At 39.5% G+C, this 17566-nt stretch overlaps 1 protein-coding gene across 1 annotated transcript; it reads right to left on the bottom strand.

Moving 5' to 3' along the window:
* Positions 1-215: 215 nt before the first annotated feature.
* On the bottom strand, positions 216-12903 carry Commd8 (COMM domain containing 8). Its single transcript, XM_090344077.1, has 5 exons — positions 12809-12903; positions 9370-9525; positions 5956-6108; positions 2792-2947; positions 216-1051 (listed from the first exon to the last, which is right to left on the bottom strand). Exons 1-5 carry the CDS (start codon positions 12872-12874, stop codon positions 1031-1033), a joined length of 552 nt encoding a protein of 183 aa, XP_090200203.1. The 5' UTR covers positions 12875-12903; the 3' UTR covers positions 216-1030.
* Positions 12904-17566: the final 4663 nt, after the last annotated feature.

Genomic DNA, 17566 nt, shown 5'->3' with positions numbered 1-17566 from the left:
GGACTGATCTGCAAAGTGTTACTGGTCTATTAGGATCCAAGGAATTTATATAAGAATCAACAGCCACACTAAGTGTGCTGCTTACTTCAGTTGCCAAAGCTTTTCATGACCAAAATCTCATGATGAAATGTGTACACTGAAAAACATTCTGGCTTGAGCTCCTTTTCCAATTTCCAACTTGTATCTTAAAAAAAAATCAATCATAAATCATGACATTTTTATTTGTTCAAGATGTTTACTTTTACTGTTAGCTGAGGTTAAAAATGGTTTTTCAATGAATCTGTTAACATCCAAAAGCGTAAGATTCAATATTAAGAATTAACAACAAAGATGGTCCTGCAAAGTCCTACTTGACATTTGTGTAATAATATACACACTATACACACTGTACAATGGCATCTATCTTTACATCAAGAATAGCCTCCCAATCAAACATAGAGCTGGCAGAGGGAACAATGTCATTTTTATTTTCCCATTTCACACAAATTCATAAATTTTTCTTGTTAATGTCTCACAGTTCTTCTCTACAAAAGTTTACATTTTATAATCTTTTCTTGGAATATGAGAAAGATATAGAATCTCCTGAGTTATATATATAGCTTATACCTCCTTTAAAAAAGTTACATTTTTAAATATCACAAATTAATTATATATAATAGGTATCTTTGCTATTCACATATATAAGCAATATGCAAATATATTTGTGCTTTCTATGTATACATTACTTTAGGACCTATAGCTTTCAATTAGACCATTTCTCTACAAAGATTTCCCACGCATTTAATAAACAGGGATAAAACAATCATTAAGAAAATATAAATTGTTACTATGCATATTTTTGCATTTCCTATCAAGCATGTAATTTCCTTTTCTTCAGAGACAGATGACAGACTTTTCTTTGTTGAATCAGCACTGCTGCTCTTTCAGCCTGGGAAAACAGTCAACCACAGTAGGGTCTTTGAACAGTCTTCACTCTGCTTTATCTTGGGTGGCAGAAACATCTGAGCATATTGGTATTCATAATTTCCAGCTATTTCAACTGCATTACCACCTTAAAATACAAATTAGAGGAAGACAGATATGAGACTTTACCAAAATGATGATGCTAAATTAAATGCTTAAATAAAAACTTTGAAGGAAATTGAATAACAAGCACATTAAGAGCTGGCAATTCACATAATGAGCCCCACCCAAAGGGAAGCCAGGCTCGGCTATGTGGCATTCAGACCAACCATCAAGGCATCAAAATATGTGAGTGAGTAAGCCAGGTGTGGTGGCTCACACCTATAATCCTAGCTACTCAGGATGCTGAGATCTGAGGATCAAGGTTCAAAGCCAGCGCAAGCATTAAAGTCCATGAGACTCTTATCTCCAAATAACCACCAGAAAACCAGAAGTGGTACTGTGGCTCAAGGGGTAGGGCAGTAGCCTTAAGCTAAAGAGCTCAGGGACAACACCCAGGCCCAGAGTTCAAGCCCCACAACTCACAAAAAGGGGTGAGTGACTTTAGGGTATGGGAAGACTGACAGCGGCCAGGGAGATGGTTAAGGATATCTGAAACAGTCACTGAGAACTTGATTACTGACAAAATGCTAAACGAACATCTAAAAGATACAGACTTTTTTTTTCAGGTCATGGGGCATGAACTTAGGGCCTGGGTGCTGTCCCTGAGCTCTCTTGCTCAAGGCTAGCTCTTTACCACTTTGACCCACTTCACTCGTAGGTTTTGAGTCGTTAATTGGAGATGAGTCCCACGAGGACTTTTCTGCCCAGGCTTTGAACCACAATCCTCAAATCTCAACCTCCTAAGCAGCTATGATTACAAGTATAAGCCATGGGCATCTGGCTAAAATAATTTTTCCTTCACCTTCACAGTAACAATTTTTACTGCTTAAAAATTATTTTTCAAATTTACTAAACACTAGGAGTGTGTTTACTGTTATTTACCTACTGCCTTGAACTGAGAAGGTTTTAAATATTCATCAGTTCTATCTTGTCTCACTCTAATTGTGCTGCAACTAAAGTCATATTCTTTTGCCTATATTTAGAATATTGTCCTATTTGTCCAAACTTTCACTAAACTGTCCATTCAGAAAGACACTCTTTTTTTCAGAATCAGAATTTTATTTTTAAATCAGAAAAACTATTTAGAATTTATTCATTTCATGACCATATATACATAAATATATATATATATTTTTTTTTTTTTTGGTCGGTTGTTGGGTTTGAACTGTGGGCCTGGACGTTGTCCCTGAGCTCTTCAACTCAAGGCTACTACCCTACCTTGAGCCACAGTGCCACTTCCTGTATTCGGGTGGTTAACTGGAGATAAGAATCTCAAGGACTCTAGTGCCCAAACTGGCTTTGAACTGAGCTCCTCAGATCTCAGCCTCCTGAGTAGCTAGGATTACAGGCAAGAGACACCGCTTGGCAGGAGAGCTTTCACTCATCGACTCGTGCTCTACCAAGTGAGCATGCCTCCAACCCTTATTTTTAGTATTAATAAGCACTGAAATAAGATAGAAGTTAGAATACAATGATTATTCTTCTGAAAATGACTACCTGATAAATTATGTGCCAAACCAAATAACTGAACAATAGACATTAAAATTCAATATCTAAAACAAAGTATTTTCAGGGGCCTGATATAAAGTATCAGAGAAATTAAAACATTAGAAGGGCATTTATAGGCCTTTTCTTTTCTTTTTTTTTTTTTTTTAGGCTTTTCTTTCTTATCCTGAGGTATTAAGATTTAAACATTAAGACTATATAGTAAAATGAACACAAATACCTTATTAGCTGCTTCCAAGGAAGTGATTAGATTTTGGAGTTCTTCTTTACTCATTTCAACAGAATACGGTCTTACTTCACCATTTTCTTTAACATCTAGATGAAGGCTTAAAAGTGGCATTTGTAAAGTAGCAATCTTGTCACTAGAAAGTGCAAGCTGTTTGAAATTTCAAAAATAGTACTTAGTAAATAAAACACACTGCATTAATTATGTATTGAAGATTAGTAACAGTGCATTTCTTTAAAAAGTAATGTTTCCCTGGACTGGGAGTTTGGCCTAGTGGTAGAGTGCTTGCCTAACATGCACAAAGACCCAGGTTTGATTCCTCGGTACCACATACTTAGAAAAAAGCCAGAAGTGGTATTTACTGTGGCTCAAGTGGTAGAGCTCTAGCCTTGAGAAAACTCAATGACAGTGTTCATCCACTGAGCCCAAGCCCAGGACTGGCAAAAAAAAAAAAAAAAAAGCTAATGTTTCCCTGTCAAACACTGAGAAGAGCAAAAAAAATAAAAGTGTCAAAACAACACATATTAAAACGATAGAAAAAGAAAGGGAAGTGAATACAAAAGAGAAAGTATATAGAAAAAAGGAACAGTCAGCAGTTTCATGGAAGAAGCAAACATCGAGCATCGAGATCTCAGTCTGTCCAGCTACAGAAGACACTCTTTTAAGAAGAATTTTTTTTAAAACCATAAAAACTCTGGAAATTACTGAACAGGTCAAGGCATTAAGAAACTGAATTCTTCAGGAACGTTAAAGATAGTTTGGGTATAAACTGACTGAGAGCCAGGCGCTGGTGGCTCATGCCTATAATCCTAGCTACTGCAGAGGCTGAGATCTGAGGACTGCAGTTCAAAGCCAGCCCATGCAACTCTTATCTCCAATTAACCACTAGAAAATTGGACGTGGCGCTGTGGCTCAAGTGGTAGGGTGGCAGCCTTGAGCTGAAGAGCTCAGGGGCAGTGCCCAAGTTCAAGTCCCATGACTGACAAAAAAAGAAAAAAAAAACAAGATGACCAAGACTAAAAATATTGGTGAACTCTCAGAAATTGACATTATCAACTAAACTATTAATGAATATATTATCAAGATACCATCTTCAAATTAAAAAAAAAAAAAAGAGCCTACCCCATTTCTTAACTCTGTCTCCAAAGAACAGAGAACTGAAAGAATCTAATATTTACAGGACTGACACTTTTTTTTTTTTGGCCAGTCCTGGGGCTTGAACTCAGGGCCTGCACATAGTCCATGGGCTGTCCTTGAGCTTTCTCAAGGCTATATCACTCTACCACTTGAGCCACAGCACCACTTCCAATTTTTCCTGTGTATGTGGTATTGAGGAATTGAACCTATGTCTTCATGCAAGGCAAGCACTCTACCACTAGGTCAAACTCCCAGCCCTGACACTTTTTTTTGTTAAGTAAAGCTCTGTAATTTCCCTGAAAATGACAAAGGAGAGACGATGTTTCCCACAATCTAACCCTACAATCTGTGTTTAAAGTGTTACTCCTTAAAAACCACTTGTGTTACAGTAGAGACATATTCCGTAACAACCGAAGGATCTCCCGGGGGCACTACAGAACCAAATCCTCCCCCTATCTCCTCATCCTGTCAACCCAAAACAGGCCTCATAATGTCTTCTGCTTTGAGAATACTGCTTCCACACTGGTATATTTTATGGATGATTCTCTGCAGTATTTCTATTAAGTGCTTTCTCAACCTATGCTTCCACTAAGGGGTATATTCAAGAATTAATTCAAGAAGGGCTTAAAACCACAGCTGTTAAGTTCTTCCTTAGGTTGCATTCAAACCCATGTAACTGTAAATTATATATTTTAACTCTTGTCTTAAGTCTCTGAAGTCATTCAACAAACATCTGTTTTCCTATCCAAGTAAGTTCAAACACAACAATCATATTTCTACTAGACGTTATCTTTTCCAGGGACATGGTCTCATTTGTTTCAATGAAATTTTGTGACTATGTATCTTCAGTTTCTCAGCCATAACTCAAAAGAATATCACATTAAAAATGAAATTAAATAAAAGAGTATCTAGGGCCTAGAGGGTGTCCTAGTGGTAGTGTTCAACTAGCATGCACAAAACCCTGGGTTCAATTCCTTGGTACCACATACACACCCAAAAGCGGGAAGTGGTGCTGTGGCTCAAGTGGTAGTGTACTAGCCTTGAGAAAGTCAAGGACAGTGCCCAGGCCCTGAGTTTGTCAAGCCCCAGGATTACCCTCACCTCCCCCACCCCAAAAGAGTATCTATTAGAAGTATGCCTTGCATGAGTCATTAGATTTCTACCAACAAAAACAAAGGCAATAAATATCACTTATGCTATACTTTGACAAACAAAAAAATTAAATATTTCTCACAGATGACAGTGTCTTGAGCTTCAGATATTAGCCTTCTGCAGTAATCATGAGCCATTAACACCCAACATTAAAAAATTATTTTATGCTTTTGTTGTATCATACATTTAGTACATCTCTAGTTCTGTGTCACCTTTGCTTTGGTAAGCATAATATTCATAAACAGGTTAAAGAAGAACTGGCCAACACCAGACCTAGAGACAATGGCTAACAGAAATTCATCTGTCTTCAGGTGGTTATTTATCCAGTTATAAACCCATATAATTGCTCTTTCCCCAACTTTCCTCCACTTAATCCACAAAGATTACATGAGGCACTGTTAGCCAAAATGTGAAGTATTTTTTTCCTAATCTTCTGGCCTACATACTTATTAAAGGATGAAAAGCTAGAGAAAAGTTGCTCTTGTTTACCCTAAGAGTCACGACTCTCTTTTAAAACTGCTGCTTTAATAACACATTTTTTCCTCATATAGATAATACCTCATTTAGCAATCTTGAGAAAGCTAGGAACTCTAGAAAGCTCTAGCCAAAGATGCTTGTTAAATACACACTTTACCACCATTTATGATTTACAGGCCTAGTTAAATTTATTATCAATGCCATGCTTTTATACATGGTTTGATGATTTCCATTTTCTTATGTCCAAATTAATGAAAAGCATGCCATTTAAATGATCTCTGATATTTCTCTGGAATAATGCATATTCAAAATAGCAGAAATCTTAGGTATGTATTATAAAAAATACTTTATATACGATACAGAAACATACACACTTATAAACAGGTTCTCACCTTTAACTGCCAATCAAAATCTTGTAGCTGAGCAGATGAAATATCAACTATTTCTCCTAACAGAGCCTGCTTGATTTCATCTTTCCTACTTTTCAAGCATTTCACGATAGCTTCTTGATGAAATGAATTTGACTGATTCAATTGTTGGAGTACCTTTAAAAATAAGTGGTTAGAAAAATCATCTTGCTTAAAATACAAAAGTTAATTCCACTCACCTTTCACACATCTTTAAAATGATAGTCAAAAAAAGAGAGGAGTGGGGTTGGCTGACGTCATATGAATGTGAACACACCTGGAGTCTTCTAGTTACACAATGTTGCTCTTAAGGCCACAAGTATAGAAACAGAGAAACAGAGAAAAGAGGCCAAAGGCCATTCAACAGAACCATATGACAACCATAACTCATGACTACATTCCATAAAAATATATAAAAGAAAATGCAGCAGATGTAGAAAGAGAAATAGGTTAAGTCCATGTTCATCATTAGAGATCATAATACAATTCTCAATAATGGACAGTAGCAGACAAAAACAGGAAGTTGTAGAAGAAATTAAAAGCGCTATCTACTTTCCCTATAGGAAATACTCTCTACGTCAAATACATATTCTGTATGTCTATGGCATATTCTATATGTACCTGTAGGATACATACTGGGTTTTTAAATGTGCATGAAAGATTCATCAAAATACGCAAAGGGGCCAGGAGTTTGGCCTAGTGGTAGAGTATTTGCCTAGCATGCATGAAGACCCTGGTTCAATTCCTCGGTAGCACATACATAAAAAAAAAGGCAGGAGTGGTGCTGTGGCTGAGGCAGTAGAGATCTAGCCTTGAGAAAATCCAAGGATAATGCTCAGGCCCTGAGGTCAAGCCCTAGAACTGGCAAAAAAAAAAAAGTGCATATGTTGAGCTATGTAGCAAACCACAAAGGACTGAACAATACTGCTCATATTTTTGACTACTGTGAATTAAATCAGAAAAAATGTCCAAATTATTTGAAAAATCAAGCGACTCAAAACTAAATAAAAAAGAAAAACAATGTTATCTAAATTCTTTCGGAGAACAGATAAAGAAGAATAAACAAACTTCTAAAATCCACCCTTGAAAGATAGAATGATGAAGACATCATAGAAAAGAAAAACCACAGACTAAGATCACTTGATTACAGATGCAACTATCTTAGACTAAATATTGATGTATCCAACTAAGAGACATATAAGAAAGCTAATACCACATGAAGTAAGATTTATTCTGATAACACAAGCCTTGTTTAAAAATTAAAACCTGGCTAGGCACTGGTGGTCCATGCCTGTAATCCTTAGCTACTCAAGAGGCTGAAATCTGAGGATCGAAGTTCACAGCCAGCCCAGACACGAATGGTCACTAAAGTCTATGAGACTCTTTTCTCCAATTAACTACCAGAAAACACTAATGGTGCTATGGCTCAAAGTAATTGTGCATTAGCCTTGAGTGAACAGCTCAGGGATAGCGCTCAGGTGTGGAGTTCAAGCCCCACACCAACAACAACAAGAACAAAAAAATCTTTTTTTTTTATCAGCTGTGGGACTTGAACTCGGGGCCTAGGGGTTGTCCTTGAGCTCTTCAGCTCAAGGCTACCCTACCTCTTGAGCCACAGTGACACTTCTGGTTTTTTGGTTAATTGGAGATAAGAGTCTCATGGACTTTAGTGCCTGGGCTGGCTTTGAACAGCGATCCTCAGATCTCTGCCTTCTGAGCAGCTAGGATTATAGGCATGAGCCACCGTACCTGGCAAAAAGGTCATTTTAACAAAGAGGAAAACTAGTTCAAGAAAAAAATTAATGAAACTCAATACCCACCATTTGCCTAACACACAGCACGTATTTTTATGGTTTTTTTTTCTTCTTCTAGTCCTTGAGCTTGAACCCAGGGCCTGGGTACTGTCCTTGGGTTTTTCCTCAAGACTTACACTCTACCATTTGAGCAACATCACGACTTCCGGCTTTTTTTTTTCTGTGTATATAGTATCAAGGAATCAAACCCAGGCTTTGTGTGCATACTAGGCAAGTACCCTACCACTAGGCCATGCTCCTGGCCCCAATTTGTTTGTTCATTTGTTTTTACAAACATTTAATCACTTGGACTTGATAAACTATAAAGAACTCTAAACATCCACACAGTGAGACTACAGGAGGATATCCTTAGGAGAGGCTCACAAAGGCTCAATAGCTATGTACATATGATCATACAAAATTATATTTATTGTGCTGGGAGTTTGGCCTAGTGGTAGAGTGCTTGCCTAGCATGCATGAAGACCCAGGTTAGATTCCTCAGTACCACATACATAGAAAAAGCCGGAAGTGGTGCTTAGGCTCAAGTGGTAGAAGGCGCTAGTCTTGAGAAAGTCCAAGGACAATGCTCAGTCAGACCCTGAGCACAAGACCAGGACTGGCACCAAAAAAAAAAAAAAATTATATTTATTGAAATGAGCTCCAAGAAATAGAAACAAACAAGAGGGTTTTTAAAAAATATTCTGATCTTTGTTTTTTTATCTTCTCCTTTGTCACTGTCATTGTTTTCTACACCTTTTGTCTTGTATGGAAGTGTATCTATTTTGGGGAGGGTACAGAAATGGTGGGTGAATAAATATAGTACTTGACACTATGTTGAAAATAAACTAAATAACTTGAAGGGCAGTGGGTCAGGAGGGAAAACTGGGAGAAATGAGGGAAGAAGAAAAACTAATCAGAAAGAAATGTACTCATTACCTGACTTATGTAACTGTAACCCCTCTGTACATCACCTTTACAATAAAAATAAAATAAAATAAAATGTTAACAAATGTTTAATCATGGTAATGGGAACATAGATATTAGTTAGATAACTAAAGGTACCAGTTATATAGGAATATTATTTATATAACTAACACCAATTAGTTATATAACTTCTTATATGTTTTAAATGTTTTACAATTAAAGGAGTCACCAGGCACCTGTGACTCATGCGTATAATCCAACCCAGGAAGTGGAAATCTGTGGATGGAGGTTCAAAGCCAGTCTGAGAAGAAAAGTCTACATAATCTCCCAACTAGTCAACAACAACAATAAAAAGCCAGAAATGGAACTGTGGCTTGAATGGAAGTACACGAGCAAGGGAGAGGGTAGGAGGGGAGGAGAGGTGGGTAACTAAGGACAACACCCAGCCCCAAGTTGAAGCCCTAGAATGAGAACAAAAAAAATAAAATAAAATAACAGGAAAAAAATAATCTCACAGTAACATTTTCCACTCACAATTACAAGATTTTAGTCACTAAGTAATATATGCATATAACTTCCTAATGATGATCATGTCCTTTGTACTGAAGAATAACTAAAATCTAACTTTAAAAAAATCTAGTTATTATTAATTATTCGGTATATATATTTGGAGTGAATTTACCTCTTCATCAGATAAACTTTTACCAACAATAACTTTGAAAAACTTGGTAACATCTTCTAAAACAAGCGTCCATTCTGCTGCATTCCAAACACCGTGATAATCCTGGTAAAGCGGGTAAGTTCGGCCACAGATGCCATCAATTATTTTGTGAAGAAACTAGAGAGAAAAGTCATAAGCGCACTTGTAAGAAAATTTATACAACAGAGGTAGCTTTTCTGTAACAAATATTCTAAGACGCTCCTGTTATCTGCATTCATACAGAAAAAATTTTAAGATTCTAGTTATTAATAACTAGAGCTCCTCAAAAATACCACATTTTCAGGTAACATGGCAACCTCCAGAAACTAAAGTAACTTCAAATGTACAACTGTTTTGTTCCAACATCTCCACAAGGAAGATGGTTTCAATTCAGGATCCCTGGCATCATATCTACATAATAACCCAACAGAAAATCTGACTTCTATATCAGTCTTTAACTGTAACTCTGTAAAATTCATTTTACATTGCCTCCATTTTCTTCCCACAAATAGGCTTTTTATTTGTCATTATTAAAACTCTGAATTTTAAACAGATTCTTGGACTGGTGGTTCGTATCCATCAGCTCACTTGGCTTTAGCACTGGTCTCGTCCCCAGTGGCTTTTCCACAGCTACCACCTTCACTAAGAAGCTCCAGGAGTCTTCCCAATCAACCCTCTGGTCTGTCACTTTTTGTCCATGAGCACATTTTGCCTTGGGTGAGATCCATGCCATGGAAGTTGGTCAGGCGGCGCTTGCCCTGAACATCCTCAGTAATTAGCTTTGCAACTTCATCACTCTGCAGATCAGCAAGGCTCACTACAACACCTGACCCTTGAGAGCATCAGATGGGATTTTGGTTCCTTGAGTCCTCGTGACTACGTTTTCCCAATATTTCTGACATTGAACATGGCTGGGGTTTTCACATCATACCAATCTTAGAAAATGGATCAGCCACTTTCTTCTAGGCTCCTTTTTTGCCACCTTTTGTAAGGTGTTTGCTCTTGCCGACCGCCATGGTGCTGGCCAGAGAGCCAAAAGCTGCATTGCCTCCATTTTACCTTCCTATTTCCTTGCTTTTGCTCCCCTCCAAGAAAGTTCTCAGTTTTGCTCTCTTCCTCTTCTACAATTCCTTTGCTCTACCTTACCTTCCAGTTTCTCCTTAATGTTTCCTCAATGTACAATGAGAATCCCCTGCAACATTGTATGAGTTACATGAGCACATGAGTAAGTCATTTGTCAGTTTGTCACATTTGTATAAAATATTTAAACATTCCTATTCTTTTTCTTTAATCAGGGAAATGCTAAATTCATTAAAGGAAAAAAAGCACAAAAGGAAAACAGAAACACCTAGACCCTTAACCATTTCAATCTATGGCAAATAACCTAGAGGACAGACAGGCAAGTATGTAGTAGAATGCCTAGTTTGGAGACAATAAAATATTTATACATATTTCCCAGAGGAAATCAGAGTAAAAATAAACCAAAAAAAAAAGTCTGCTTACTGAAGATTTTTTTGAAATAGGAAACAAATCTATATAATTCCCTCAAAAATCAGTACATCTTTTGAAAGATAAATCAGACTGTCATACTGACTTCAAGTAATCAGATATTATGTGCCCATACTTGATAGAAATAAAGGATATTTTCACCAATCCTCCATATTAGCTGAAAACATATTATTCGTACCAGTACTCCTATGATGCAAACCTCCAACAGATATTTGAACCCTACTACAACAGAATCATTCTAGATTTGGACTCATTTCACTATCTTTCCATGAGCTATGTGTATATCCAAATAACGAGGAAATAACATTTTAATGCCAAGTCTTCCAACTCTAATCCCCTTGGCATCATATCCCACTCCATTTTAAGCAATCACTCTTTCCCTGACACCATACATATGACTTCCACTTCCATGAGCCATCGATAGATGACTCATTTTAAATACACTGAAACTTTTCTACATACATTCTATCATATCCCTTATCCTCTAATACTAACGCAAAAAGTAGAACTCAAAAAAAATTGATAAGGCTGGGAGTTTGGCCTAGTGTGCTTGCCTAGCATGTACAAAGACCTGGGTTCAGTTCCTCCATACTGCATACATAGAAAAATGCTGGAAGTGGTACTGTAGCTCAAGTGATAGAGCACTAGCCTTGAGAAAGCCCAAGGACAGTGGTCAGGCCCGGAGCTCAAGCCCCTGGCAAAACAAAACAAAAAATGCTGTCTTTTCTGAAACTTTTATTCATTCATAGATGTGAATGCTTTATTGCATTTATTTTACAAGGTAATGGGAATGTATAACAAAAAAACTATCATTCATGAACTCCTAAGAAATAGACACCATACAGATGTTCAATACAGATCTATGAAGTACTGGGATTGTTCCCACTACTAAAATTAAATTGGACCCTAACATAATAGAACTGTAGTCTATCAGTGAAAGGCAAACATTAGTAAATGAAATATAGACTTTAATCTGTTTTACAAGAAGCAACTTATCCGGATACTTCCATTATTTTTCCATATATTTACCAACAATTTGAGAGGTAAAAGAAAAGTGAGAACAAGGAACCTGTCTTCAGTTTACATTCAAAAGACCATGTGGACCTAAACTTTTGAGGACACTCAAAATGTGAACAGTAAAAGAGGTCAGAGGGGAACTGGCTCTACTGGTAGAACACCAGCTATAAGTGAAGCAAGAGCATAACTGAGTTCAAGACCTAGCACAGACAATAAGTACTTAGTAAATGACTTTATATGACAGAGATTACTCTTTTAAAAAAGGACTTGGGATGTTGCTAAGTGATAAACTGTTTGTCCAACATACCCAAGGTCCTAGGTTCAAGCCCTAACACCATCCATCCATCCATAGATACATACATACACACATACACACACATAAGACAAAGGTGTGGTGGTGTTGTCCTTTATTTGTGGCTAAGGAGGCAGAGGTGAGACGACCCAGGCTCTCTGGAACTAAAGCTTGAGGCCTCATCTCATCTGAAAAATAAATTAAAAAGCAAAACACCTAGAGAGTGTTCCAAGCAATAGAGCGCGCGCACACACACACACACCTGTGACCTCCACCCTGGGCACCGCTGACCAAGTCCATTTCCTGCCGTCCTCGACCTAGGCCGCCAGGGGCTCCCCAGAAGCTCGCGGTGCGCGGGGCGCCCAGAGGCTTCCTGGAGGTTCAGGTTCGAGGACGCTGCGGCTCTGGACCCCACGCCGCGCGCTCGCGGGCTCGGCGACGCCTCTCCCAGGAACCCGCACGCCGGCAGGGGGACCGCCCGCCTCGGCCGCCAGGCCCCGCCCGGCCGCCGACGGGACGTCCCCGCAGCTCCTATTCCTTCACCCCGTGCAAGGGATTTCCCCGCCCGGGCTGCCCCCCACCAACCCGCCCGCGGTCCCTCACCTGCAAGCCCCGCTCCGCAGGTAGCTTCTGCAGCCGCGACAAGGCCGTCCCGTCTTCCGGCTCCATCCTGCGCGACGTCTCGGCCAGGGTCACGTGATGAGATGGGCGTCTCCACCCCCGGCCAGCCTGGCCCACGTGACTCTGGTGGGCGGAGCTTACGGGAGGGATTGCCGAAGCCCTAGTGCGCTTGCGCAGAGAGGCAGCGCTGCTGCTTCTTATAAGGCGATGCTTTTCAGTTGGGTGGGATGTTTTCTACACACCCTCCTTTTTACTGCCTTCTCTGTGAAGACAGCTTTATAAATCTCTGAAGGCAGTTTGTGGCTTTGGGGTTCTACTGAACTTTCTCCACTCTTTTTCCTTTTTTTTTTTGTGCCAGTCCTGGGGCTTGAACTCAGGGCCTGAACACTGTCCTTGAACTTTAAGGCTAGAGCTTTACCACTTGAGCCACAGCACCACTTCCTGCTTTTTTTCCCCTATGTATGTGGTACCGAAGAATTGAACCCGGGTCTTCGTGCATGGTAGGCAAGCACTGTAATGGGCCAAACTCCTGGCCCCTATTGTAAGACTCTTTATATAAATTATTCTAATAGGAATAGAAGGTACAGTTTTCATCCTCATGTACAAACACGAATATGATCTGAGAAATCATAAAATTTGTCAGATGGAGCACATAAATATATGCAGAAATCCCAGAAAATGCAAACATTTAGATAAACGTTGAAAAATATCTAATTATGTCCTAAGTAGTGCACAGGATGCACTTAAACAAGTGCTATTCCATCTTGAGCCAGGGTGCCACTTTTGGGATTTTTGAGTGATTAATTGGATATAAGGGTCTCATGGGGACTTTCTGAGATCCTCAGATATCAGCCTCCTGGGTAATTAGTATTACAGGTATGAGCCACCGGCACCCAACTGATCCCTTCTATTTTTAAAATAGCTTTATCATTTGCCCATCATGTAATCCAGCAATTTAAAGTCCAGTTTGGTACAGCTTACTAAGCATATACAGAAGAGAAACCATGTCAAACAGTTCAGCTTAAAAATACTACTCCTCCCCCCACCCCATGGCTCATAAGTGTTCTTTGTAGTTTTCTAGATCAGTTAAATTCCCAAAGCAAAAGCAAAATATGAACAAGTATCATACATTGTCAAAAGTTCAAAAGAGGAGGACTTCACTATCAGAGGTCAGAGTGTCAGAGACCTTTAGGTAGAAAAAGCAGGATTCAGAATATAGTTTAAATATTCATAGATAGAAATGGATGAGCATAAAGATATATTTGGAAAGGCTCACACAAACTGAAAACACAATATCAAGGGGCAGGAATTTGGCCTAGTGGTAGAGTGCTTGCAAGCATGCATGAAGACTCAGGTTTGATTCCTCAGTATCACATACATGGGCCAGGGTTCTAGCCTTGAAAAAACCCAAGGACATTGCTCAGCCCTTGAGATCTTGTGAATGAAGGTTCAAAGCCAACCCACCCAGAAAAATCTGAGAGAATTCATCTCCCAAATAACCATCAAAAAGGAAGACTGGAAATGTGGCTCAACTGATAGAATACTAGCCTTGAGCAGTCAAGTGTAGCAAACACAATTCCTAGCACCAACAAAAACAAGCAAAAATCAGTACAAAAAAAGTTTTTTGTTGTTGGTGGTATTCATGGGGCTTGAAATCTGAACCTGGGTGCTGTCCCTGAGTTGTCTCCAGCTCAAAGCTAGTGCTCTACCACTGGAGCCACAGTACCACTTCAAAAAATAATAGTTTAAATATATATCATCAAATAAGTAGATGTATAGATAAAAAATAATTCAAAGCCAAATTAATATAAAATATTCGGAGGAATAATCAGATTCAGAATGAAGAATGCAATTTCCAAGATAGCCTTTCTGTTGACATTGTTGCTAAATTATAGAGCTGAACAGGAAGAAACAAGAACTGGGTGCGGTAATTATAGTGTTAGAAGCCAAACTAACCTTGGAAGGCATCTAATCCAACGTCTTCTTAGGGAATTGAAGCTCTCCAAAGATAAAATCACCAGAGGTCAAGGCTAATCACTGACTGTAACATCAACATGGAAAATTCTGCCAGCAGACTGGCTTTTAGCTTGAATTCCTGCATTAACTCTTTCTTGGGTCTCTACATGCTAGCCTACTGTGAATATTTTGTATATCAGCCTTAAGAGTGCGAGCCAATTTCTCTCCTTCTCTTTTCTCTCCCTCCTTCTCTCCCCTCCCCCACCTCTGTTTCTCCATGCTTCCCTTTCTCGGGAGAACCTTAACTAATAGCACACCCACTATTAAGCTGAGGAAAGGATGGAATAGTATTAATATTTTTGAAATTTCACTGTGTTCCTATCCATGGTTATTGTGACTTTCTATTGCAATACTACTTACTGCCATGAATACACATATTGATAATGGACCTGCTTGATCATCCAAATCTCTCAAGAAAAAGATTTGACATTTCACCTAGTAGATGGCAGGGATGTCACTACATTCTACAGGGATACTTACATCACACTCAATGAACAAAATATTACCTAAATGAAAAAATATTACCTAAATGATCAAAATATGCCTCTTCCTTTCACTGCTTGTCAAAAATCATTTATCATACCAAGAATCTATCAGTTTATATTCCAGAAGTATAATCCAGGTCAGGGTCATGCGAATAGTTCAAGACCCTCACTACCCCCTTTCCTGTAAAGCAGTAATCCTCCTAAAGAAGACTGAACAACCCAATTGCTGGCAGAACTCTCTCCCTCCCTCCCTCCCTCCCTCCCTCCCTCCCTCCCTCCCTCCCTCTCTCCCTCTTCCTCCTTCCCTCCTTCCCTCTCTCTCTCTCTCTTCTCTCTCTCTCTCCCTCTCTCTCTCTCTCTCTTCTTAGCATAATAGGGACGTTTGACCTTGCACAAACTGTTGCTTGCATCCCCTCTTTTCCACATTCACTTTCAGTTCTTTGTTTTATGTCTTTTGTCCCTTACTTTTACACAGTACAGTCTAAACTACCCATTGCTTTGAGATTGGCATGTTATAGCACAGGTCTGACCACAATTTTCCTCTGAAAGTAGAAGCCCAGTTTTGTTAGAGGCCTTCTCTCTCTCTGGCTCTCTCTCGCTCCCTCCCTCCCTCTCTTTAGAAACTGATGGTAGGAAATGTCCTAATGCTTGCTTGACTCATTCTCATTAAATACCGGGAAGAGAGATGTGGCTGAATATGGATAATGAAAACATCCTCTTGGGAACCAGTTCAGTGATCACAGGCACATGGGAAATATTGTGAAGCAAACAAATGCTCATATCGTTTTGCATGTTATATCCTGAAGCAACGGACTCAAAGAAAAAAAATTCTATCATACATAACTAGACAAGAAGCATCATTTATCATAGGAAAATTTGATTATAACTTTATAAGATGCAAGATATATGATATAGATGTAGGTGTAGATACAGATATATTCCCAGAGCTCTAACTCAGGGCCTAGGTGTTGATCCCGAGCCTTTTTGCTCAAGGCTAATGCTCTACCACTTAAGCCACAGCTCCACTTTTGGCTTTTTAACTGTAGATAGGAGTCCCACAAACTTTCCTGTTGGGACTAGCTTCAAACTGTGATCTTCACATCTCAGCTTCCACAGTAGCTAGATCTACAAGCATGAGCCACCAGTGACTGGTTCTCATCTAAAGTTTTAAGTGTCTTCAGAAGAATAACAAACTTGGTTTCCTTTTCAACCAAGTGAATGATAGACACAGGAGGGACTGCAAAAATGTCTACTAGAGAGAGGAATTTCAGAGGCTACATATATACATATTATATACTAAGTGACAACATTATATACTAAGGCTGGGTTTATCCTGGAGTTGACTAAGCTGTAGAGATTTGCCCTTGCCTGCCAAAGGCTTTCTTGGTCAGACATCATAGAAAGACACACCCAGACCTTGTTTCCTCTTACCTGGCATAGATACTTCCTCAGTAGGTGCAAAAACTAGTTTGGCCTCCCTTGGTTTAGGAGTTTTCAAGCTTCCCAACTGGTTCCCTCACCTCTTCTGGCAAGGGTTGACTCTCAGACCCACTGAAAGGATCATTTCATTTTCTCACTCTTGCTATACGTCCAAGAAACATTTAAGAGAATAGAGGGTACAGGTAAAAGAGAGTTCGAACTTATTGTTTCACTTCTATTAGATTTTGCCCCGTCTTTTCTAACGGCTCACTCCTAAACAAAGCTTTAAGTTGGTTCGAAGTTTTGAGAAACCAGACGAGTTGTTGTCTTCAGGAGTAAAAATACCCTTTTAAACGCGAGCTTTACACAAACAGACCTTGCCAGCTGTATGAATTCGGATACACGATCTGAAGTAAAGGAATAGAAGGGATGAGAAAAGGGACGTGTGGGAGTCGTGGGGGTGGTGCTCTCAATTTCTTCTTTCTACTTTTAAAACTTGGAATGACTTTGAGATTTAATGGTTGTCCTCTAAATCTAGATAAACGAGAGGTTGTTAAAGCAAGAATAACGACAGGCAGTTGGCAATCAAGGTGAGCATAGGAGAGCCAGGTCTCAGGGCCGTCTGCAGGGCGAACCCGTACAGCTGTGCCACACAGCTGGCGCTGCGAGCCCGCCTCCTCCAGGCTCCACCCACACTACGTCACGGGAGGCGGGGCGGCGGGCGATTGGCTGCGGTGGCTGGGGAGGGCGGGGAAAAGGAGAGAGGAGGAGGAGGCGGCGTGCGGGGGTGGGGGGGGGCGGGGGTAGGGGGAGTGGAGAG

Source organism: Megascapheus bottae, chromosome 13 (assembly GCF_031878675.1).
Source record: "Megascapheus bottae isolate mThoBot1 chromosome 13, mThoBot2.hap1, whole genome shotgun sequence".
NCBI classification, from domain to species: domain Eukaryota; kingdom Metazoa; phylum Chordata; class Mammalia; order Rodentia; family Geomyidae; genus Megascapheus; species Megascapheus bottae.
This window is presented reverse-complemented; position numbering and strand designations above follow the sequence as displayed.